The 25,226-nt window shown below is 42.9% G+C and overlaps 1 protein-coding gene across 1 annotated transcript in view; it reads right to left on the bottom strand.

Annotated features, from left to right (window-relative positions):
- The window catches only part of T265_14763 (hypothetical protein), a gene marked incomplete at both ends in the record, with an annotated part of 25,229 nt that extends 8,460 nt beyond the window's left edge, over positions 1-16,769 (bottom strand). Inside the window, 2 exons of the mRNA XM_009175116.1 lie at positions 11,601-12,301; positions 16,592-16,769. Coding sequence (XP_009173380.1) covers positions 11,601-12,301; positions 16,592-16,769 — 879 coding nt within the window. The remainder of the gene's footprint in view (positions 1-11,600; positions 12,302-16,591) is intronic.
- Between the last annotated feature and the right edge of the window lie 8,457 nt (positions 16,770-25,226).

Here is a 25,226-nt window from a genome sequence, read left to right on the forward strand (position 1 = left end):
GGAAGGAGTGGACGGGGGTCGCGGACCCTAGGCAGCCGATGGCAAGGGCCGTATGTAGTCACCGACCGCCGGAGGAAAGTCTATACCATTCAAGATGGTCGGAGATCGAAAGTAGTGAATGGGACGCAGCTTCGCAAGTGGCATGACACCCGAAGAGCGGCCAAGTAGGCCCGCTGCCGAAGCCGACCTGACGGAGGTAAATGAAAATCGATGGCGTGCGAACAAGCTTTAAGGGGTGGAGGTGTGTAACGGTGATACTATTGGTCGGGAGGCACGCGAGTATTGTTTGGTTTGTAGAATTTTGCTTTGCGTCGATTGAAAAATGGAATTCTGTTACGGAATTCGCGGGGCCACTTTGTAACATTTGCTTTGACTGACGGCGAAGGCCTTCTTCCTTTCAGCGGTAGCGAGCACTTGTCAGACGAAAGTAAATGCATACCAGCAAGCAACGAGTAAGACGGCGCATGCAAATCCCACATACGCGAAATAGTGAAAAGACTTAAGAAAGACAGAGTGTTCTGCAGGCTGAAAGCTCGAGAAATGGAAAAGCATTTTGCCATCGGGGAGAGCTATACCCTATAACAACTGATGCGACCGACTGATCCCAGCGAGCAACGGTCAGTGAAACGATTAGCGAAAAAACGGCCCATTAATTCACTCAAGAAAAGTTTAACTGGAAAGATGGGCCAAACGTTTTGAAGAACAGTATAGCTGGCCTTCTGCAATCCAGTCTGTAGAGATACTGCACACAGGCGAATGGGGTCTAATCTCTGATCATCCCTCGAAAGAAGAAATGAAGTACGAAATACCCGTATTACGGCTCCAGGACCGGACGGTCTCTATTCAGTCCAGGACATTCCTTGGTGGGCAAGCGCGTCAGAAAGAGCAGACCGGTCAACAGGGTTGCATGCGCCTCGGAAATCCAGGAATACCAGAAATTTGAGTCGCTTATACGTATGGCGTTTTTCTAGCACCTGACGAAGTGTGAAGGTTTGGTCAACGCAACCCCTACCAGGCCGGAATTCAGCTTGCCGTTCTCGAGTCAGTATCTCACGAGCCACCGTAAGGTGATGAAGCATAATTGACGCCAACGGTCTGGTTACAGTCGGGGTCAAGCTGATCCCCCTGTGGTTTCCACACTCACTACGCGCCCCTTTTTTGAAAATGGGCACTATCACCGAGTGCAACAGACTCCTTTTCCCAAATGCAAGCAAAGAGATCAAACACGTACTGACTGAGGACATCACCTCCGTCTTTGAACAATGCGGGTGGGAGGTCATCCGTACCAGGAGTTCGGTGAAACTTGAGAGAACACATGCAGTCGTAAACCTCCGAGGCCGTAGGTGGTTCCACGTTCACCGTCCAGGGTTCTAGTTCACCTGTGGGCTCTAGATGAGTGCCAGCTATTGGCCACGACAGTTGTTATTTGAAGTATTCAGGCCACCGGTCGAGGCGTTATTTATTCGAGATGGCCGTTCCATTCTGATGCTTGATGACTTCTCTCACAGGTGGTTTCCAGGGACCGGTCGCACATATTAACGGAAATAATCTTCGGAGATTACCGGTTTTCTGGGTCTCTTCCATCGCTTATGCTTTTCGTGTCCACCACAATTCACGGTCGGCTTATATGCTCCTTTCACTTGACGTCTTGGGACCGGCTGGGATATCTCACCGAGATCTAAGCAGTGCCATCGTTTGGTCTGATATCCAGTGCTTGAGTGCGCCTGGTTGGGTCGTGCCACATACAAAATTCCCAGCACTATGCAAAGAGGTGGCAGTCTCGTCCCAATATGAGTTCACATCTGATAGTGGAGCATTTGGATGAGACGCTAGAGGATGATTCTGGAAAATTCGTCTGATATCCGGATCTGCCAGTCTTTCAGTTGCTATGCGATTTGTCCGCACCTTAGACGGTCCCGGGAAACGTATGGAGAAGCGACTCCGGACGAGTGCGTGGTCAGAGTCCACAAATATGTTCTAAAACGACTGGCAGTCGGTTACTGATCCGCGCCATCGGTAACTGATGACAGAATGGTCTATTTGAGTTTGTGGCGAGTCTGCCTTGGGAGGACACCATGTGGCCAGACGACTTTGGCTATTTCGGAAGCCAGTACTGCATAAAAACAGCCGGTAATCAGCACACAGCTGAAGCAATCGTTCCCCATTGTCCGAACGTAACGAGTCCAATCCATGTCGGCCTCCTAATAGAGTCTCAGATGCACTAAGCCTGCCCACTTGTGCATTCATATCTCCGGCAACCACCACAATGTCTGAGCTTTTAGCTCGCCACAGCAGGGAATTCAGAGCGCCGTAAAACCTGTCTTTGACTGCGTCGGAGGTACAGTCAGTTGGGGAGTAAGTGTCTTTGACTGCGTCGGAGCTACAGTCAGTTGGGGAGTAACTAGACAGGATAAGCCTACATCTGTCAACTTTCCGCTTGTGAGACTCCTTCACAGACGTTGCCAGACGAACCGCACAGAGTCATCATCATCATCACTGTCGGCTTTAATAACCGCGTAGTTGTCGTACAATGGTTGTAGCTGCCACAGTTTGGTTCACCGATGATTCAGGGAGGTATGGTAGGTAGCTGCGCACTGGAGGAGGAAGCTGATGAATTGATGCGTAAATACGGCACTGCCAGTGGATCTTTATTTGGGGGGATTGGGAAGGAAGCTATGCATTGAAGGCAATAGCTTAGGTGCATGAGCGCCAGTGAGCTCGCCACCGGGCCATGTCTGACAATGTCCCTAACAATTGATATGGCCCGTGTCGAGGTCCCCATCCAGGAAGACATGAATGACCAGAGCAGCTGATTTTGTCGGTAATGGCTTTTACACTTCGCTGTAAATTCATTGTTTGACCGCCTCTGTCTCTCTTCCACCCTTCACGTGGTTGTGCGAAAAAAAGCCCTTCGAGGAAGTCGGTCGAATGGTATACGAAGCACGTGGCCATGCCAACCCAAACGATGCAGTGGGATCAGTTCATTTATCGAGGGTTGAGTTATTTCGCCCGGATACCATTCGACAAATTTCAGCATTGCTGATCCGGTGTTCCCACCAGATTCGGGAAATGCTTCGAAAATATCGACGGTCAAACACTGAAAGTCTTTTGACGTCCTCGGCGCGCAGCGGTCAGGTTTCTGAGCCGTATAGTGATATGTAGCGCACCGCAGCATTGTAAACTCGACCCTTGACGGATAAGCTGATGTCACACCTACGCTACAGGTGAAGCAGGTTCACAAAAGCTGCTCTGGCCTTTCCAATCCGGATGGAAATGTCATTTTTCGCCAGACCATCGGGACTGATGCAGCTGTCCAGGTAAACAAATTTGTCTACTACCTCAATCGATTCATCCGCAAGCATGAGGCTTGTAGTCTTGTAGTAGCACTTTACACTTTGAGGTGTGAAGCGCATGCCGAGCCGTGAAGGAGAATTATTTAGATTATTTAATTTTGTTTACATTACCACGGGGTCAGATCCCAGAAGAGCTATGTCGTCTGCGTACTCAATATCTGTGAGCGGAGAAGCGCACTGAGGCGACTATCACAAGGCATCCAGCCAAGTAAGGATACTCCCGCCCGATGACTTAGCACGATACCAACCCCTGCCATCCAGCCGCAGCAGTCTCTGGATCACCAAATGTGCGCAGCCGGAAGCGAGTGGTAGCTGGCGGAGCGATTAGCACACTGTGCCTCTGAGGCGCAACACATATCAAGGCCAAACGAGTCCAGTGTGAGTGCAAGAGCAGTTTGTTGTCCTGCTTTCTTCAGAGTGCGGACATTGAACGCGGCCAGATAGACTAGGTGTCGAGGCTTGAGGACTGATTTGGAGATACCTGAAGATGTTGGCACCATGTGACCAGCAGAGGCTACCCGCAAAACCGATGCATGACGAACAGATTCATCAGTCCTTAGTGCTGGGTTTACAAGGATAGAGCTAGTAATGAAGTGGGGAGAGGGGGAAGAAAAAGCATGTGAAAGAGAAAGAAGGGAGGCGTCAGCAGTAGCCTGTTTTCGCTTACCCGCCCTGCTGTATGCGGCAAGTAAGGTGACCCGGCTGATGGCATCACGCGATGGCCTATGTCTCATGAAAATATGTTAGTCGTGAATATCATGGTTGTATGAGGGCTGGAATAATGCCAGGGCGCTCACACCTAGACAGGAGGATGATTAAGGTTCTCAACCAAAGCCTTTGGATCAAAAGCCCAACCGCAAGACAGCGTCGTTTGGCATGAAATACAAACGCATTACAATCTCTACAGAACAAGTCACTATATGATCCAACCCCAACCTAGAGGGCCAGGAGACTTTGTTAGATCTCTAACCATTGACCAACCTGGTATGAGAGCCTCTGTGAGTGTCGCGGGACACTCTCCAGTATAGCTCAATGGATCGCTGAGGTGCGCAAACCGTCACACCACGGTAAGGTCCAGTATCTTCCTGATAGTCGCTGATGACTATTCGAACAAGGCTAACTGGTGAGATATGGAGTGAAGAGAAAGTGCCTGCAGAATGGGGTATGCCATATCTTCAAAAAGGGAATGCGGGTGCTTTGTGAAAACTCATGTAGTATCAAGTTGGTAGCTGTGGCATGGAGGCTGCTGCTTGATCTTATCTTCCGAAGATTGACTGGAAACGGGGAGTTGCAGATCTGCAAGAGGATGCATCCATCACTTCCTCAACCTCCAACAGATTCTGGAACAGCGATGCCACTTTTATCAACCAGCAATGGCTGTCTTCCCTGGTCTGAAAGCTGCCTTCGACTCTGTGGACCATCAGGCACTATGGTAGCATCTGTGGAGCAAAAGTGTCTCCCATAGATTCTTGATCCGCCTTAAAGCGTTGTACGCCAACTCCGGTTGAAAAGTGGTACCAGACAACCCTGTCTCCTTTTACCGTTTCTGCCCAACTTTGTGAGTAATACGATTATGTGACTCAATATCAGCCTGTAATGCCTCCGAGGTCGAAGTACTCCCTGACTCACAGATATCGAGTACACAGAAGACATAGTTCCTTTTGCAACTGACACCATGGTAAGGCAAACAGTATTAAGTAACCTTAAAAATCCTGCATCATCGTGCGACGTATGCCTCCTAACTGCAATGTGTAAAGTGCTACTACAAGACTGGTTGGCCTCACGCTTGCGGATGAGCCATTTGATGTAGTAGGTAAGTTTTTCCAACTGGTCGGCATTTGTATCGGTCCCGGTGGTCTCGCAAACGGTGATATTTTCATCCTCATTAGAGAGGCGAGAGAACCGTTCCTAGATCTGCCCCACCTGTGGCGTAGGCGTGATACCAGCTTATCCTTACAGGGTCGAGTTTACAAAGCTGCGATGCGTTGCATACTACAATACGGGTGAAAAATGGTCCCTGGTACGTCCAGAGACTTCCAGCTTTTAACAATCCATGTCTTGCGAGCATTAGCCGAGTCTGCTGAGAATACCAGATCGGTAATGCCGGAATATGCCCAATGGTTTGTGAAAGAAATATCTCATCCATGATAGATGAACCGATTAAACTGCTGAGGTTGCGGTGACTTGGCCATGTGCTCCGTATAACAGTCAGCCGACTTCTTGGAAGTGCTCTGCTTGCAGAACTACGTCAAGGGTGAAAACGGGTCAATGAGGTAAGACAATTTCTTTGCCATTTCTTTGCTATTTCTTTTCTATGGAATCCGTTACCAGAAATCTCAGCTGCGCCGTCTCCCTGAATGTGGACCTCGAGAAGGAAGGCAGCAGTGGTTGAGAACCTTGTGTGGAGATTTCGTCCTGTAAGTGAAGCCAATCTATGCTGAAAAGTCGAGAAGCACTGTACAGCTGCTTCATACTTATTGGGTATCATCAGCAGTGCGCATCTCACAAAACCCCGGAGAGTCTCGAACCCACAACCTCCTGGGTAGTAGTTTCAACACTTAACCATTCGGCCACGAGAGGCTGATCAGCAGTGTGATTAACTCGCACTTAGACAGGATATAGCGCCGCTCATCCTTCAATCACGGGATCCACATCACGCGGTCACACGTGTTGACTGGCTCCTCGAGCAACGACTTCTCAGATAGAAGTTTCACTCATCGGGTGAAGTTTGTTCTTCCACTCTCTAAGTGGAAGATTGGCTTCATTTACAGGACGAAATCTCCACACAAAAAATCCCAAATCTCCTCCCACTACCAACAATCTATAGGTTGAGAACCTTATCAGACATAACTCAGTGGAGCGCTAAACAGCGCTCGTATATCCAGGTTATTGCCCCTATTGCATAGCTTTCTTCCTAATCTCCCCACTTAAAAGTTCACTGATAAGCCTGTTTTTACGTATCAATTACATCAGCTACCGCCTCCAATGAGTAGGTACCACCCATCTCCCCAAATCGTCGATAAATGAAAGTTTGGCAGCTAAAACCATTGTATGACAAGTACGCGGTCCTCACGGCTGATGGTGACGATGAGTAGACATCTTCCTGACAAACTTGGAATAATGAATTAGAATTAGTTACTGAAGATAAATTTCTTCACATTATAACCGGCAGTTGAGCATCCCGTTTGCACACGACAGCTGCTGCCAGTTGCAGACTCTGATTTACCGCACAAGAATATAGCCAAACAGCGCAGCAGTAGCAATGAGAAGCCACAGAGCTTGTTCCAAGGATTTGCCTTTGTTTTTCTAACACTGCGTTGCGCCGGTATCTTTCCACTTCAGTATCAATATTTTGATCAAATAAATGGTTTCCTGGGCAAATTCCGACCCTTTAATACTTAATGCATCTACTGGTTGCGGCTTGAGAGCACTTATTACTTCCACTTAGGCAATAAAAACCTCTCATTTTCTGACCAGCAGGATGCGCGACTAGTAGACTTTGACAAAAACAATATTCGCAATGTCTAGGTTATTTCCGTTGCTGAAAGGTTTAAAATCGGTGTCCCTTTAATAGTATGTCAGTGCCTGAAAACTTCGATGGAATCCATCCTTGTAAGTTTCAATCGAAAGCCTTGTCCGATGTGTACAATTTCGTCTGTGTCATTCTCAAAAATAATTTGTCCGAAACCGGTGCCGTGGAAGCGAGAGTCTCTACCAGCGTCCTTGCTTTGTTGAGTGTTTGGATTAGCTGACGAGGAGGAGGCTATTACGATTCAGAGATATAAAAGCATTTGCTTTCGCCAGCTCTTGTCGTACCTGTCGGTTACCAAAGCTAAACCACTTTTAGAGACGTTAGAAACATGCGGTTGTTTGAAATTATCACTATTACATTCATTGTACCGCATTTGTTGAGGTTTAATAGAAAGCACCGTCGGAAGTTATTAAATCGCTGACAAGTGAGCACCTCATCTCTGAGAAGCGGGGCATCAAAATATAGGTTCGTTCAAGCAATGCACCGGCAATGTCTATTAGAGTTGATAATTCCCTTAATGAACAAGTTGTCTGAAGATTTAGGTAAGGCGAAATACGGATTTTGGAGACGAGTGAATCAAGAATCAAATAATATCTAAGTAGTGTGAAGTTTTGTTAGATGTTGCGTTAGCCTACTCAGATGTTCCTGGTGGAGGTCTCAGCGCTTTTTCATGTTGCTAGTAAAACAGCCCAGTACGTTTGCGTAGTCTCTGTGCGTTAGTCTGCAAATTCCACCCCGTTTGACATTACAAATTCTTTCCAGTTTTCCAGTAACTCTTGTGGGAACTTTTTTTCTCACAATACTCCAAGTCGCCGAAAATGGTTTTCCTCTTTTGATATACACAAAGCTGACCAGTCTAGATTCATTCTGGCATCTCATCTACTAAACGCATCCAATCTGCTTAACCGGCCACACGGAAACATACGAACTGATAAAAGCACACACGCATAGAAGCATAAACAAAGCGTTCAGAAACTTGATTCCTATTCTGACACTTGAAGCACTTCAGAAATCGGACAAATCCCCAGAGAGTTGTGTAGGACAGAGGATTAATAGACAAAATGCGCTACGTCCGTTTTGAACGAGCTCAACTCGTTCGCTAAACCGTAAGCATACCTGCTGTCTGACGTTGCTCTTTTTATGGGGGGGGGTGTTTTGGAAGGATTTAACAGAATAACTGCTAAACAGTCGTTTGAACAGGTTTCATTGAATCAAAAACAAACAGCAGGGAAAATGACGGTGAACCCCCCTCCCCTCACACTCATGACGACAACGAATGTGAGCACCGTCAAACACCAGGATACTGGACCACCTGTCTGCACAACAAGCACCGAATTTCCACTGCACCCCCTGTTTGTCTATGTGTGGGTGTAATACCGTGCGTCGTAGGCAATCAGAACTAAAACACGATACGACCCAATAGTAATCAATCACAACGCTTTAATGTGACAGACAAAATGAAATTTAACATGGATTAATGGGTTGATGGGTTGAGAGTACTAGCCTTTCTCTCGAACTTGTAGGGGAAAAGGGTTTGCCGGTATGCGTGCGAACGTGTGCGTGTGCGTTTGAATAACAGACAGCCTACGATGCATGAAACTTCATTTCCGGCGTTACATTTGACGTTTCTTGTGAAGCAAATCTCTTGGTTAATCAAATAAAATCTGTCTGAGAGTTCACTTTAGTTTTAAGGTGTGACGGGGAGAATGTCCGATAAAACTAAATGAGCCACAAAACAACAACGGTGGTAAACACAATTATGAATTAGATCATATCACAAATGGGGCAACCCTAGACCTGGTCACCCTAATTCAATGGGTCTTCGTTTTCTCCCTAAATTACCAGATAAATAGAGTGACACTAAAGATTCCCAGATCTCTACTCGCCAGGATTTGGCAATATGAACAATATATCACGCTGCGTTATCTAAAGCTGAATATTCCTCCAACCGCAAGCTGTAGGAAAACCGAAATTGTGTTTACGTCAACGCGCGTTCTGTATAGGAAATCTGTCTTCCGCGGGAAGCTCATTTGTCTAAAGTATTTCCAACTCCTTAGTAGTAGTAACTTTATGAATCACAGCGCTCCCACTTTCACTAAGATACAGATAATTATAAACTGAGTTTCAAATATGACATTAGTTGGATTTTGAAATCTTTGGTGAGACTTCCATGGTAATATTGGTTGCTAAAGCGATATCCTTCTCAATGTTTGCCAAGCCAGTTTACTAGGCAGCACTTTTTAACGTCAAACCGCTTTTCGTGAAAGAAGTCAACAGACTTTAATGGCGTTCTTGTACCATCATGGGCAACATAAAGTAAAACGCCAATTGCGCCATCATTGACCAACTTGACAATGGTATAAAATTCGGCTACTGATACGATGGTTATTCCGTACGGACAGAAGGATATCGTAAGAATTTCTAGGTCCCGGTGCAAATCTACCACGTCTCCAGCTGGCTGATTACCTTGAAACCCAATAAAAATTTCATTAATGGTTTGGTTGTACAGCCTTTACGGACTAATATTTCTACGGCAGCAATAAATCAATGTCAACTGTTGAAAATGAATTAGAAGGGCATCAGTTTGGTCCAGGAAACTAAAACATAATTTCATGAAGGAAACTACTCACAAGGTTGCTGGAAACACTTCGACAGCCCACGACCGGTTTCACCCTTCCTGGGGCTCATCAGGTAGGCGCAGTCCCCGAGTTTCCGCCCAGCTTATGTTGCACTTGAAACCAAATTAGACTGCCTTTCAATAAATACACTTAGTTGCAAATCAATATGGTTTTCACTCAGCTGAATCTCTCGTGCTGCATTTTCAGTTGTAGAATATCATAAACGAGAGATTCAGCTGAGTCTCTCGTGAAAACCAAATTGATTTACAAATGAGTGTATTTCTCGTAAAACGTAATTTCTTGCAATTTCGCAGTCGCATATCAACCAAAATGAATTTCTGATTTATTCCGCTCTCAGTAGTTCTAAGGATGTTACTCTCCAACCATGTACTGGTTTATTTCATGGAATGAAACTCGTAGTTCTGCATGTTTGGGGTTCCTCTCATCTACAGTTACTGCGAGTGACATCTGTCTCCAAATTTCACGTCCGGTTTAATTCAAATCGTGCTTGAGTCATTTGAATCTTTGTAAAAAGTGTTTCAGTGACAACTACCGAACTGTACGTGATTTTTTCATTGTTATATCGAACACATATAAGAAGAGTAAGCAAAGAGGCCTCCGGTTGGCAGCTGATCTGTAAACCCACAAATAAACACCTGTAAATACCGAGCTACCTGTTTTTCGTAATATCTCATACGAAACCGAAAGTGTTACCGTAAATACATAACAGTGTCCCGAGAGTATGAGGCAATGCACTCTGGCCCGTAAACGATATTCATTCGTATCCACATATGTATATTCATTAGTTTCATGTGTGTACCAGGCTACAACAAGAGCTGTATTGTTGTATGTTTGCAAACAGCCTCTTCGGACAAGTAATTTGAGGCATCTCTAGGTTTTTGACCACCGATGTATCACAAGCGTTGCTGATGACCGGCAGCGTCAACAGATTTACAATGAGGTAATAAGACAACTGATACCTGGCTGTGCAGCATGCCAGTCAGCCTCGAAAACCAATCGAGCGCAATCGTTTGAGGTTGTTTGTTCATGTGTCAAAACATCGTCTGCCGTGTTGGGTGTTGTCCATGCCTCTTTTCGAATGACGCAAACTACGAGAATGACAACTTTTGACATGGTAAAAGGGTGCGAAAGAGTCTGTGTTACCGATGCGGCGAGTCTTCAAGCAAGGACCCGCCGTGACCCCTATGTGCTGACTATGGAATCCTAACATAAATGACGAATAATCTATGGGAGTGGTGTATGCAATCCCAGTTTCGTTTTAGACTGTCTGATTGTGCGCTCGGGTGTGTAGGCACCTCAGAACGCCTGCAAAAACCCAACATCAGGTCTCTCGCCCACCGCTTTTTTTCTGTCTCTTCAGATTGTTATCTCCAATGCAATTGAATAAACCCAGTGACTTTAGGGTAGTTGAGCATCAGTGCCCACAGTGATGTTTTTGGTGACAGTAAAAAATCACAGGAACTAATATCATCTCTGAAGCTTGAAAACCTTCGGTGGTCTGAAGATGAAATTTCAGGTGCGTCCAATATGTTCTGGTGAAGTAATCGTAACGCTCACACCTTGAATTTCAAATGTCCGGCGGCCAAGCGAGCAAACGGATTGAGATCAACGTTTCGGAAAAAAATTAAATTGTTGCGTTTTAAGTGAAATGTGGTTGCTGTGGATTTTTCTAGCCACAAAATGCAAGCCAATTCCGGAAAATGAAAGTTATACAGTGATATGAGGCAAAAGGTTCCACAGACTAGTTGAACTAGGTCTCTAGCAGACACAGTTTACATGGGCTACTTTTGTGCTCGAAAATTATGACCGGATGCAGTGATATATCAGTCTCATAATCAGTACCATAGAAGTCGCCTACGAATACACTGCTATCAGCTGTACAAAGAAATCAGAAAAACTATTACAAACTGCTTCTCATCACCCACCACTGACGTCTGCACTATTTCAGTATTAGTGCTTGGATTTATAGCATGTTGAAAAACATGGCTTGTCTTTCGTACTAACGAGGGAATTACTACTGTACTTCGTTTGCATTCTTGATACTCATTAAAATCCGTGAAAATAAGTGATACTCACCTTGAAATCTGCTTCCAGTACAAACGCTACTGGTGCATTCACATCTGTAAGCACAAGGCTGTGAATCTGATAGATTAGCTTGGCCAGTACATCTCGTTGGTTAGTCTCGCTGGCATCCAGACACATTATGAAGCGCGTCTGCTGTTCACCGAGAAAACTGTCGAATGTCAGCGAAAGTCTGCATAGTTTTCCAAACTCCTCCTTGATCCTTATGTCCGCACGCCTAGCCCGTTCTTCTTCAGCACTGATGGCAAGGTTTTTCAATGATGTCGAAGTTCCCAATTGCACTGCTTCATTGACCGTTCCTCTTCGGTTCTTTTGAAAGTCTGGTTTAATTTTGTTCAATAGTTGATCAACATCTTCTCCAGCACTAGCCAGTCCGACGGTTGTTCCAGCAGCACTGCTGCTAGTCTCGTCGCTGAGAAAGTCAGCCAAAGCCGTTCGAAGGGGTTTGATTGGACTGACAGCCAAACCGCGAATGAGGCGATAGATAGAAGGAAGTGATCCCAAAATGGTAAGAAACATTATTGAACTCATCGCCACGAAGGTGATCATAATAGCTGCACGAGAGAGAAGCATTTTCAACTGCCCTGAGTTATCCCGCAGAACGGCTGTTCCCACAATAAACGCGATCCAGAATACAATGACCACCAGAAATGCCGGTAGACAGCACACACGTTTGTAGCGATATCTAGGCTCTCCTGTAGGTAGAGAGTTTGGGAGCAAAGTAAAAAACTAACTGTCATTCCGGAAAACCTGATAAAGTAGGAGGTTGACACAGAAACAATATATAATCACGCAGGTAACTCCAAAGTCTCAACCTAGTATTTGACGTAGAAATTGCATAAAGGAGGGGATGCTAACAGCGTAGTTCTGCGGAACCCCTTTAATCTAACCGGTACACTATCGCGTTGTAAAGTACTGGTTTTGCGAGTCACGAAAGTACACTGCAAAATCATCGAATAGTATAGGAAGATATTCTGCTGATCACGTGGTAACAAAAATTTATTTTGAGTTAACTTGAGAAAGCCAAACGAGTGGAAACGGTGCAAGTCAAGGGGACCATCCGGTGGTTTCAACCAGACACCTGTGGAGGGATTTTTATGGATGTTGTTCGTTGATGACCAAAACATTCACCTATTAAAATATACAGGATTTGGTAACGAAGCCAAAGGTGCACTTTTTCTGATTAAAGCGTTATCCTGGCTACGGTTAATTTAATTTCCTGGGTATCTGTAGTAACCGTGGTAACCGTTTTCAAAGGCGTTTCCACATTTTACAGTAATCGCTTCTTGATAAATGCAACCAGCAGAGCTCCGAATTTTTTCAGAAAATCCTTCACATTTTTGTGACAATGAGCTCCTTGCGTCCGTCACTTGGAACAGTAAATTAATTCCTTCCACATCTTCGTCGGTGTGACCCAAAAAATAATACCTACGATCACTGAAAATGTTCCTTAAATCTTTGATTTGTTCGCACAAAATTCATTATTCGCGGCAGCCGCATCACACGTTGCAAAAATAGACAAACTTAAATAGACGCTTTTTTGCTAGACCTGACCAGATGGTATTTATATCTCTCTTTTAGCGTTGGTTCTCCAGCCAAATTTACTGTCCCAGAGGAGTGCTCCATTGCCCGACTGCTGAAATCTTTCCAGCCAGAGGAGCAACTAATTATATATAAATATATATGTTTCTGCTATGATATGTCCCACATCTCAGTTAGCGCATAAAATTTGACGGTAATAACGCAAGAAACTATTGTCTCATAACGATTAGGGAACAGCATTCAGCACTGAAATATTTTTTCCTATTTGCGTCCACTCCATAAAAAACGATTACTCACTTACTACTCAAGTCATTTGCTCCTGTTTTAATGTCGCCGTGAACGAGTTGCTAACATTCTTCCTTAGATAGCTAACCTGATTCCACAGTTGATTCTATTTTTCACTTGCATCCGTGGCTTTGAATCTCTCACGCGTTCAACAACGCCCAAGGGTGCCTAAGACCGAGTCAACCAGGTCCATTGAGCGAATTAATCAACAAAGTTTCTGTGCATCATTGAATTAGGGTGTTGCGATATTGGCGCAATTAGTAACAATTTCCCCAACATAATTTATAACACTCTTCGCTCAGGTTATGTACTGCTGGTGTGGGATTGGACGCAAGTTCATGGAGCAAAAACTGAGAAAGAAAAACAGGAGATATTTTTCCCCAGAAACGGCAGGAACGCACGCGGCCTTAGTGTTGATGCGGATGCATCGTTTGCAGCCCTGAGCCACAAGCTCGCTGGTGTTTGAACAAGTGAACAGCAGCCTTCATATGCATCTAGGCCTAGAGGATGCTCTATATTCACACTCTGTGTCCCTGTTAGGCAGCCTTGTGTACAATACCATGCTTATTCTAAACGTTCTCCCAAACGGCTAAGCTCTTGTTGTCCAGTTTAGTCTCATGGATAAACTTTGTCAGTCAAATAACCTCCGACACAACAAGCCCAAAAGTCTGTGCAGTGGCTGTTCTATCTTACTTCCGAAAATGGATTACGGCGGTAACCGGAAGCAGTCTTTCTCCGGGCCACTGGCGAACCTGCGATTCCATCAAAAATGCAGCATTTAAACCAAGCCTGTAGTGAAAAGTCGTGACAGCATTTGAGTGAATCTGTACGGCCCTAAAGATTTCATTCCAGATGTAAGTACCACCCAAACTCTGGTCAGCTAGCAGACACCATTAACGACAATTCTGGATCCCCGGAGAGACAATGTGAAGAGGAAGGAGTAGTGGTGACGAGTACTGTATGCAGCAAGTTAGGCAGAATATTTGAAGGCACTAAGCGACGGGCGATGTTTGATTGACTAATTACAATGCAGTAGTATATAATACTAGAATACTGGTTGGACGCCCATCCAGTCGGGTAGGAGAGGCTGTGGAAAAGCCTTAATGCCCATCCTTATCACAGCTCCCATGCCAATAAACGAACCAATAAGGCTCAGACAATTTTGGTCACGATAATTCCGTAAACAAGCCCATAGAATAACAGGGAAATTCGTGTGTATGCTGTGCATTTTATTCGCCAGTAGTGATATTTTCTGCTTAAATTTACCGTTATGACATGATCGCTTTTAACTTTTCTAAAATGGATTTCAGTAGAGAGCCACTATATGGACAAATTTATGGCCTTATACGACGTGAATTTTTGAGGCTTTCAGCTCCATCAGTATTTAGGCGGATGCACAGAAACCTGAATTTATCAACGATCAATACATTTCAGCTAGCGCGAAACGCATCTCAAAACCACCTCCTTTTGGGATGTTGAAAGTGCTTTTCATAAAATCGGCAGCTCAGATTTGTAATTTAACGCTCTACAGGATGGAAAGCGATGTTAATTAAGCACCCGGGAAGTCTGAAGAAAGCTTTATCCAGCAGGCAAGCCTGTCATCTCAACAAATACGCTCCACTGCAAAAGTTCCGGCTGTGAGCTTTATCAAATTCTTTTTAAATATTATGCAAAATTATAAGGTGGGATGGACTTTATCCTCAACGATTTTTGGGTCAATTTTTAGGCAACAGGCTTGAGCTGGTTTAGCGTCGTTGAATGGCCAAGTGCTCATAATACGTGTGATACCGTAGTGTCTATAAACCCGACAGTTACAGAAACGTAAGGCTTACTCATGATGTTCCCACACGATTATTCATGGTTTACGGTCCAAGACAGAGCTTTGCCTTTTCTGGGAGCCTAGTGAAATTTCTAAAGTATAAATTCCAGCAGTAAATTTTTTATCTTTGGCAGTGTTAACCCCTGTTAGCCCCGAAAGAAGAGATCCGAGACATCCAAAATTCTGTTTTGTGATTTAGATCGCAATATTTAGCTAACTTGCAACAGCACATCCGGATTAGATTTCAGCACAGATACCAAATTTCAAGTTTGAAACCATAAAGCAGCTTTTACTACATCACATTTTTACGCATCAACTATGGCTTCCTATCTCAGCACTTTACAGGTCTAACTTGATTTCAAAATATTCTTGGTTAGTAATTCCCTGGTCGTCGTATTCAGAATTCTGCCGTTTTCTTCTCCAAAAAACTGATGTGCTGAAGATAAACGCTGCTGCGAGTTCTTTGCTACATTTCCTTTTGTCTGAAAGTAATTTCCCCATAGAAGAATGTTTGGTTGTAGTACTGAAGTGTTTAGGGATTGCAGAACATCTGGTTGCTCAAATCATTCGTTCCCACCACGACAACTCAGTGAGGCGCTGGGGACAGAAAGCTGGGTTAATCAGCTGACGTATTTTCGTACGAGCGATCAAACCGCCGTCAAGCTTTTCACATATTCTGTGTACCGTCCCAATATAGAAACAAGAAGTAGCTTTCCGAGACATTTTTGCATTCAAAGATATTACTACGGATAGATCGTTCAGAGTGTACCGATGGTCATCTATTTGAAACAGAGTAACAATACCGGTAAATGAGACGTCCTAATTGTAGGTATAGTGACCAAATAACTAGATACAAAAAGCGTGCATGGATTATTACATGATCTGACTGCTACCTGGGTAAATGAAACAAAAACACTTCTGTATTTGTACAGTTTGATGTCCGACCGCCGATCTTCTTTTGACGTTTGTGTCTTTAATTTTAATATAAATTTAGCATAATGAAATCGAAGGCTTTTGCCTTACACTTTCATGAGTTCGTATAATGGTTAGCGCTCTGGACAGAAATAATTCCAAAATTCCTATATGGTTATCTATATGTCATGCGTTTTATTTCATGTTATTATGAAGTACCAGTCGGTTTTAATAGCACAAACTGTGGTGCCCTACATAGTTTAAGTTATAAGTTACCCAGAGTGAGGCTCGTGCACCTCGTGTAAGAGTTCTCTTTTTTTTTGAATTCACCTGGTAGTAACTTGACCATCCAACCATATGAAAGTATGTGGAAGAAACTGAACCGTTCTACTAACGTTTGCACCTAACTTCGTTGGACAGTACTCACGTGGTAGAGGCGATGCTCGCAGCAGTCTGATAGGGATTTCTCCGTGTAATCGTATTAGGCCGGTCCACATTTTATCCAGTATAGAAAAAAGCGCGACGGTTGGAGTGGACGAGGGAAACAACCGATGGTAGACAACTATTGTTCTGACAAAACAGAAAAGGGTGGAATTAAATAACTGCTATTAAAAATAGGCTTGGAAGTTGAACGGTTACAAAACAAAACTCTCCTGTCTACGGCGGCTTGCAATATTTTGTGCGATTTTCGGACGAGGCTTTCTCAACCAGGATATGATGGGGCTTGCTGAGGGCATCAGGTACTTCTAGGGTAAAATACGTCTCAAAAAATTTGAAAAGATATTATTTTGTAGAAATTGGCAGGAAATGAAATTAGTCCTTGTCAAACCGCAACTGCGCAGATACTTTTTGTGCAGATACCATCAGACAGAATGAGTATCACCCATTTGGTTTAACTCACGAGTTCATCATCTCCCGTTTCTACCATAATGGTTGAGGTGAGTCATATTTAGGCTACTTTTGAACATTTATTCCTGACGGAACTTCAAGACTACTGCACAAATGTCAAGACGCATGAAAACATACGATCCGATCACATCAAATTTATCATTTTCAATCAACATTTATGTTTAAAAGCTGATTAGAAGACTGCAATAAAGGTGGAGAAAACAGGGCCAACTTTGACAGTGCGTCCAAAATTTACGGTGCATTTGATGGTGATGCTTTATAAGCCAAAGAGCTGACTGGCCGTATTTTTTGGTTCTTTACAATGAATGTACAACATTGAGTTGTGTTATTCGAGCTCTTTATGTAAATGAATGATCGGCTGATACTGGATATGCAACCCGGCGCAATGGGGCATTTCTCAAACGACACAGAGACTGCAGAAGGCAAGCTACTATTTTCTAACCGTTTTGGCTTTCTTACATCAGGACCGAGAGTGCGACATCTTTGCCGATCGACACACGGCAAATGTACGGCATGTTGGTTGCTAACCCAATCTTGACTGCGGTAGGTCTCCGCTTGATTCTCACGTATTGAATACCCATGTTTTTGCAATCTTTTATCGTCGTCCTGTTGAGGTGTTACTCTTCAACATGTCTCTAAATCAGCCATATTTTCCCTTCCACAATCAAAAGTCACCTGTCGCAGCTGGTCAACCAGAATTTACAGAACCCGAGGTGAGGGCAAATTAGTTTTGAACGCCCGTGTCAGTAAAATGATACACTGGCTGCATTCCCTCTAGCTCATCAAGCTCTGCGTCCATGTATGTTTGGGAAATTTCCCAAACTGCCGAATTTCTTCATGAATATGTGGATACAAGTGCATCGGATGACACTTACTGACCTGCGAAAATACGGAACAAATTTACCATTACGTTCCTGATAACCTAGCACTGAATGTGGCTGTACACGCGCACACATTCTCCGTGGTGATGTTAGACAACTGCGCAGCTAACTCGCCAACATTTGCCACTAGATAATAATATGAATCGGAGTGAAACTACACTGCTTCACCTAACGTGGTCATCTGAACAAACCGATAAGCAAACTTATTTTGGGACGCTAGTAGAATCTAACTAATCACTGGATAGAAGATCGACTCAACTCTGTGTTGTCGGTGGACACTACTGGATTGGACCACGTGTCGTAAGCATAGATTATATTCGATAACCGACGGATTTTACTATGGGAAAGGTGAGCCATTTCTTTCCTCACGGCCATAGTCAGCTTTATGTCGATGAAATTCACGGATGATCTTAGCTCCCTTTTGTACTGGTTCATCCTTTGTCCCCTGATAGTCATCACTTGTGTGCACTGGTATTCAATGTTGATGTTTCGAAAGGTGCGATAAGTGTGTAAATTTCAGTTGGCAGTTTTAGTCACGATGAATTTGCACATTCGAGCATGTGGGATGATTGGTCGATTCGTCAGCTTCTATTTCATAATACAGCAAGTTAGCATCTAGTTCCCTATTCAACTCTATACATTGAGTTCACACAGCCTTCTAATGTGGTTTGTTGGTGAAACTATTGTAACTGTTTCTGGAGCACTACCAAGTATTTGCAACTGGTACCAGCGCGGCACATGCAGTATAACCTACTTAAACTCAGATCAATAGGATTCAAATTCGGGAATTTTCTAGTCTGAACCCCTCCATTAGTTTTCCAAAAAGTATCTTCAAGAAAAGATCGCGAACCTGCCAATTAACTGTTCACCAGCCGCACCCGTTCATGGTAGTGTGCCTATAGAGCATGGTTACTTTTCAGCAGACTGAATAATCAAGTACAAGATTATTAAGAGCTACGGTAATGTTCAGGAAAAAAACGCAACCACGATGCTTTGTACAATCATAAACTGCTATGAGAGAGATTAGATGCTTGTCATGAAGTTTTTGGCAGGCCGAATGAACTTAATGCGTACAGCTTTTATGCAAATGCTCATCTGCAAAGAGGATACCTAGGTTCCGACCGTGAAGCAACATATCCCACAAATGTATACCGTTTTAAATCCACAAAATCTACTCTTACACAACTTCGATTGGATTTCCAGAAGCCCTGAACTTATCATCTGAAATACCATCCGCTGTGAGCCATTTGATTTTCCCATTTATCTTATTGTTTGCCAACGTGTAGAATAATGACGTGTTGTCTGAAATCTCACTAGCAAAAACAACGCTTTGCTAATATTGACAAACAGATGTGTACATGGGGATCAATTTCCTGTTGCTGACAATCGCACCTGCACTCAGACGCAAAACGAAGTCGATTGGTAAAAATAATCTGTTACGCAATCCATCACATTTTTCAATTTCGTGTTATGGCAGTGCAGCGTTTTGTGTCTCCCTGCGTCGTCCCAAGATACGAGCAAAGAGAAACAGTCTGACATAATTAAGTTGACTTTACCAGATGTCCTGAATAAGATAAATAATGACATCATATTGTAGTCTGGCAACAGAAAGGCAATTCTATCATTGTTCATCCTAAGTAGTCAGCGAGCAAATGGACAGATGTGTGTAACAGTGTCAGTAAACAGGTACAGGCTATAGAGTTTCAGTTAGCAGGTGCTTCTTTTTTAATCCTTTGGATACCACCTGGTAAGTAACGCACTCACCAGCTGATGTAGAGTTACATCGTTTGTGTTACCTCAAATAATAACAGTTGGATACTACATTTAACACCAAACTTAGAACACTAGAATTTTTCCAAATCCCCCCTATTTGCTTGAGCCGTAATGTGATTACATTTCAAATGGGCTATTCGCTCACTAACCGAGGTTGATGAAGGAAAGGATCATCTTGGCTCTTTCGCGCATACTTTTCGGACTGTGAATATATCATGAGCCTGTGGATGCATTACGGTATGAATAGTTAATAAATAGTTAAGACATAATATCAAGTGGCGTGGTAATACTCCTGGGAGATATGTCTCCCAATCCTACCTTGGAATCGCTGGTCAATTTCAGATGGCCACCTATTTGGATTTTCGTGACTTAAGACTACACGTAACCTAATGTATTTCTAACACTATATTTTTGGTGATAAATGAACTTATGTGGATATTCTGGACCACAACAACTCCGTTTATCGCAGCTCCTTTTCTTTTGTCCATTCGTTCCCAATCTTAATGCGGATGTTTCTAGATTTGCTGAACAACAAGATACTGGATGTTCCCTTCCCACACACGTGGTTGCAAAGATTGGTTTTCGCACAAAAGACTAAAGTTGTTCAGTAAGGCAATGCGCAAGTAGATTGCTGGAGGCTGCTGTAGAAGGATCCAAATGAAAATGGTTCCCGGTAAGGCCTTGGAACTAAGATAAACTGAGTTATCAAATATTCATGAGTCGTCCTCAGTCTTGTAAGTGCCGGGACGTCCTAGTGTAGCCTAAATTCTATTTGAGGATTTGTTTTTTTCACATCCTATTTTCACTTGGATTATGTGCTGAATCTTCATTCTAATAGGAACTATACAGCTGCACCAGATGAATTCAATGACCTGCTTCCTCATGTCGCCAATAAGTTTACGAAATTTACTGTTTGTCATTAATGATGTGGACGACAGAGAAAGTGATTGTTGCCAAAACACATGGTCATTTAAAACTTTCAGGACAATCTTACCTGCGACAGTGATCCGTGTCAGCCTAACTATAAATGCTTGGAACGACTGAATCGAATACATCAATACTGATTATTAATTATTAGTTAGCCCAATGTACTACTGACAACCACACCAGTAGCGTATGCAGTTCGCGGTGTTTTTCAGTAATTCAGTAGCTGATTTCCACTTTCGTCCCATCCCCAAGTAATACGCCATAAACTTGTCAAGCTAATGGTTGAAATTCTATCTGTTTTATCTCACGGCACTACTTATGGGGCTACAATATAACGGATGAAGTGGCAAACATGGTTATCAGACTATCTGAATACGCAGATCGTAAATCTCTCAATTTTCATCGTCCCACAAGATCTATAGTCACTGTTTGACAGACACTGCGCACGTCAACTTGGCTTAGAATTCTAGCACTTAGTATCGCTTGCCAAACCTCAACCACTGCAGTAAGAAATATCTGTTGAATTTTTCCTTTCAACGGACTAGTCAGAATAATCACCACAGTCTTCAAACGATGCTCATCAGCTTTGTGGCACTTGAAATTGTTATTTATTAAATCGGTACATCATGCTTATTTATATTTTTTTAGTATCTTGTCTCCCCTACAAGCATCAAATGAAAATCAAGTCTTGGGAAAATATCGTATATATAAGTAAGGTCTGCAGCATTGAGGTCTTCGGATATATCGATATGCGATATAAATATCAAACAATTAAACAGATAATTTTGTCCCCGACTAGGCAATCACAATTGTTGGTGATGCGAAAATTGTGCACAATCCTTTGACGGCGAATAATACATAAAACACAAGCTCATTCCTCGTCAAAATAGAAGTTTGTTGGATAACGTCGTATACATTAGTTTTTCACTCACCTGACAGAAGACTTTTTATCCAACCGCTGAGTGGGATAACAAAAACAAACATTGAGCACAAGTCGAAGCCAAAGGAGGAATTCGGCCACTTTGCGACTTAGTCGTATGGCAAAAGTCTTCTGAAAAATACGCGACCCAGTGATGATAACAACTGAGAAAGGAAGGTAAGAAAATCTGCCGGTCACATAACTGAACAACGTCATAGATCCACAGGTAACTGGACATAATTAGAAGGAAATATCAGTGGATTTTTCAATGTTTATTCCAGGTAAGCCCCAGTAGGCTCCAGTATAAAATCTCAACTTTGTCAAATTATCGGTCTGTTAGATCTCTTCGTAAGGCAATATTACAAATTTCCTAATGAGCACGTGAACCATAATGTTGATACTGTTCAAAAATCTATTTTTAACAGCGTAAAAGTTTGTGCAGCAATGTTGCACAGTTAAAAACCACAATCGTTCTCAGAAATGTGTGATTTTCTGTGTGTTCCCTTTGAAGAAACAATTTTTTGAGAATTTCATTTACTTTTTCTGAGTTATTGTCCTGCTTTTCGTGGTCATCCAAACCGACTACCACTCTATTACTACTAGTTTTAGTTATGCTTACTTAAAGGCACTCTCGTGTATTACGAATCATTAGGCTTGTAGCTGACCGGCAGAGTCTGCGCAGTGGATTCGCACAGTCAACAGGACAGCTGATATCATAAAAAACTTGTCGTTTGCGTGAGCCTACTCAACCCGAATGTGGAACCTGACAATCAGCATTATGACTGACGTGCAGGTTCGGTGCATCTGTGTGATAACAAGGCCTTAGGGAAACGACAAAACACGTGCCGACAACAGAGCAGAGAGTAAAACCAAAGATGATTGTCTTAGCTTACATGACTGTGTACACTTTTTTAAATATGTTATGTTCCATGAGTCATACGTTCAACTTGCTTATGTCATAATGATCGAAATTTGTTCCACTTTCAACATCTCAACGGGCACACTGATATCCTTGGATGAGTAATTTATTTCGGTTCACACTGTACGGATACTCTCATACCATATGTGTTACTTAAATTTGGCATTACCTCGTCTGCTAGAAATCAATGGTCAACTAATGACCAAGATCAAACATCAACATTTCCCGAGAGCTAGATATTATCAACTATTCGAATATTCCTGACCAGTACTAACATGCAGAATGTATATTAGTGGATTTTCTGTGGTTTTACATCCAAAGATTTTGAGGATAAATGGTAAACAAGATTTCTCAGAAAAGGCACATATATTATTTGGCTACGTTAACTTGAGAAGGCAACACAGAAAGGAAATCCTGGTTTGAATGGTTAAAGCGTACTGAGTACTCACTAACATGGCCGAATCACGAATTAACTTCAGCACTCACTCTTTGCTTGAACGTCCTCTCTACTATGAGTTTTCCTCTCAAATCACGCTTATTTGTGTCCATTATCCAGCATACAGCTTTTGATGCAATAATAAGACAGCTGTGATATCAAATGACAAACTATTCCACGTATTTTTCGAAAGAAAGTACCACCAACAGCTCCATTTTGTAAACAACTTTTCTATAGAAGGTGCCTGTCGGATTGACAACGAAACTAAAACATCTATGACAGTTACTTCAAGGATCCGTTGTTCTGGTTTCTCTGGAGATTTTCGATATCCAAATCAGCAAAATAAAACAATGTCCGGTTACGTTATTCAGAGAACATAACCACTGTATTTCAAGTTCTTTGGGCAGCCTTTCTGACACTCTTCGTTCATTTTTTACTTGCTGATGTCGCCTATGACGACGTTTCTAGGCTTAACCTACCAGGTGAATTCCATGTAAGCGGAAAAGCTGACAGCAGGGTACGACTGTTTTAATCTTATTCGCAACTGTAGGCTTCTTTCGGTACACAAACCAAATCAGTCAGTTTGAACCCGTGACCACCAAGCGAGTCTCTGTAGGTCATGCCTATCGGATAAGAGTAGCTCACGGGCTATTCACTTAAACGATAATACCCAAAAATCATAAATGACAAGTGCGCATCCGGGAAGATTGTATGGGCGCTTACGTTGATAATCAAAGCTCGGTCAGATTACAGTAACGGAAACCTAACAATCAGACAGAGGGACTGAAGCCATGACAAAAATCTTGATTTAATATACACTGCGGTAAAAAAACGGGCAACCAAATAGAAACAGTGACTAACAATCAAACGTACTGTAATCTACTAACATTTCCCTGTACTCCTTACAAAGAACGTGGTATAAAAAGTGGCTTAAATACTGTTCCTGTTTGCGTAGCTCAGGATAAATAGTACATTTTGTCAGTTTTATGCCTATTCATCCGAAGCTTTATCTGTTACTCTTGTAGCGGGCTATTTAATACTCCTCTCTCATCTTCCCAATCACGCGGTTGTGTTGCGAGTTTAATTCACTCGAACTTCATGTTACGTTCGGTTAAATGCAAGTGGCGACCGAGATTTAATTTCCAGGTCAAACACCTGTAGATTTCTGAATGTGTAGACATCATACTTGACTCTTGGAAGAGAAGCAATTGCGCTCTGTTTTGTTTCGCACAGTATGTATCTGTTATGAGGTACGGCTTGCGTTTAGTGTTGGTATCATGCAATAGCGCTACGGCGGTTATTCTACAGGGGACAATTCTGCCGATTTTCTGTCCAAACTCCTCATGGTTCTATGTTGTTGAGAGTGTTATTCGATCTGACGATTCGTGAGTCGCTTAAGTTTGGGTATTGTTACTAGGAATTAAATAACTGTCCCTTTGGTATGCAGTTTTTCTCAGGAAAAAATTGACTAAAATGTAGGCTGGAACTACAGCCAGAGAGGTAGCGTAACACTGTGTTCATCCAAAACTAGATTCGACCACCACATGAAGTCTACTTCCAAACAAGAGTATTCGATATCCAACCCGTTAACAAGCCGACCCATCCACAACCAAAAGCAACAAAGAAAATGTACTATTGAGATGAAGTATCACATGCACAACTCTACTTACTAGACTAAGGAGATCAAAACAAGAACATTTTTCGTTGATAGACAAAAGGTTCTGTGGAAGTAACCGTGAGCGCTTGTGACAAATTTTCAAGTATTTATCAGTTTCAATCTGCGTTTATTACGTTTAATCGCATAGCAACGAGATGAGTAAAGTTCCGAGCAAAGTATGGATGAACCCTTTATTTTGGTTATGTTATGATAAAATGTTATGTTATGTTATGATGAAATAATAGAGTCGTTTTGGGAGAATTCATCCGTCAATTTGAAATATCTGATAGAGACAGTATTTGTAGTCCTCATATTACATCACTGTGTCACACATTCTGGGTTTCGAATGTTACCACAGATTAGTCGAGTATTGTGCAGCAAAAGCAAAAATCAAATCCATGCCTAGACTAGTCGTGACACCCTTTTGGTTCAGCACATGGTTCACTGCTTTTAAAAAACGGCTTACATTATGCCCATCTTTCAGCATGCACTGACAATATAATCAACCATCGAGTGGCACTTGATGCATGTCTTATGACTTCTCTAAGGGTGAGTTTAGCCTTCAAGCAATAATTTACCTCAGATAATAGTACACCGTTGGGCATTTTCAATGAATTATTCATGATGACATAAGATAGCAA

This window comes from Opisthorchis viverrini (genome assembly GCF_000715545.1).
Source record: "Opisthorchis viverrini unplaced genomic scaffold opera_v5_257, whole genome shotgun sequence".
Classification (NCBI taxonomy): Eukaryota; Metazoa; Platyhelminthes; class Trematoda; order Opisthorchiida; family Opisthorchiidae; genus Opisthorchis; species Opisthorchis viverrini.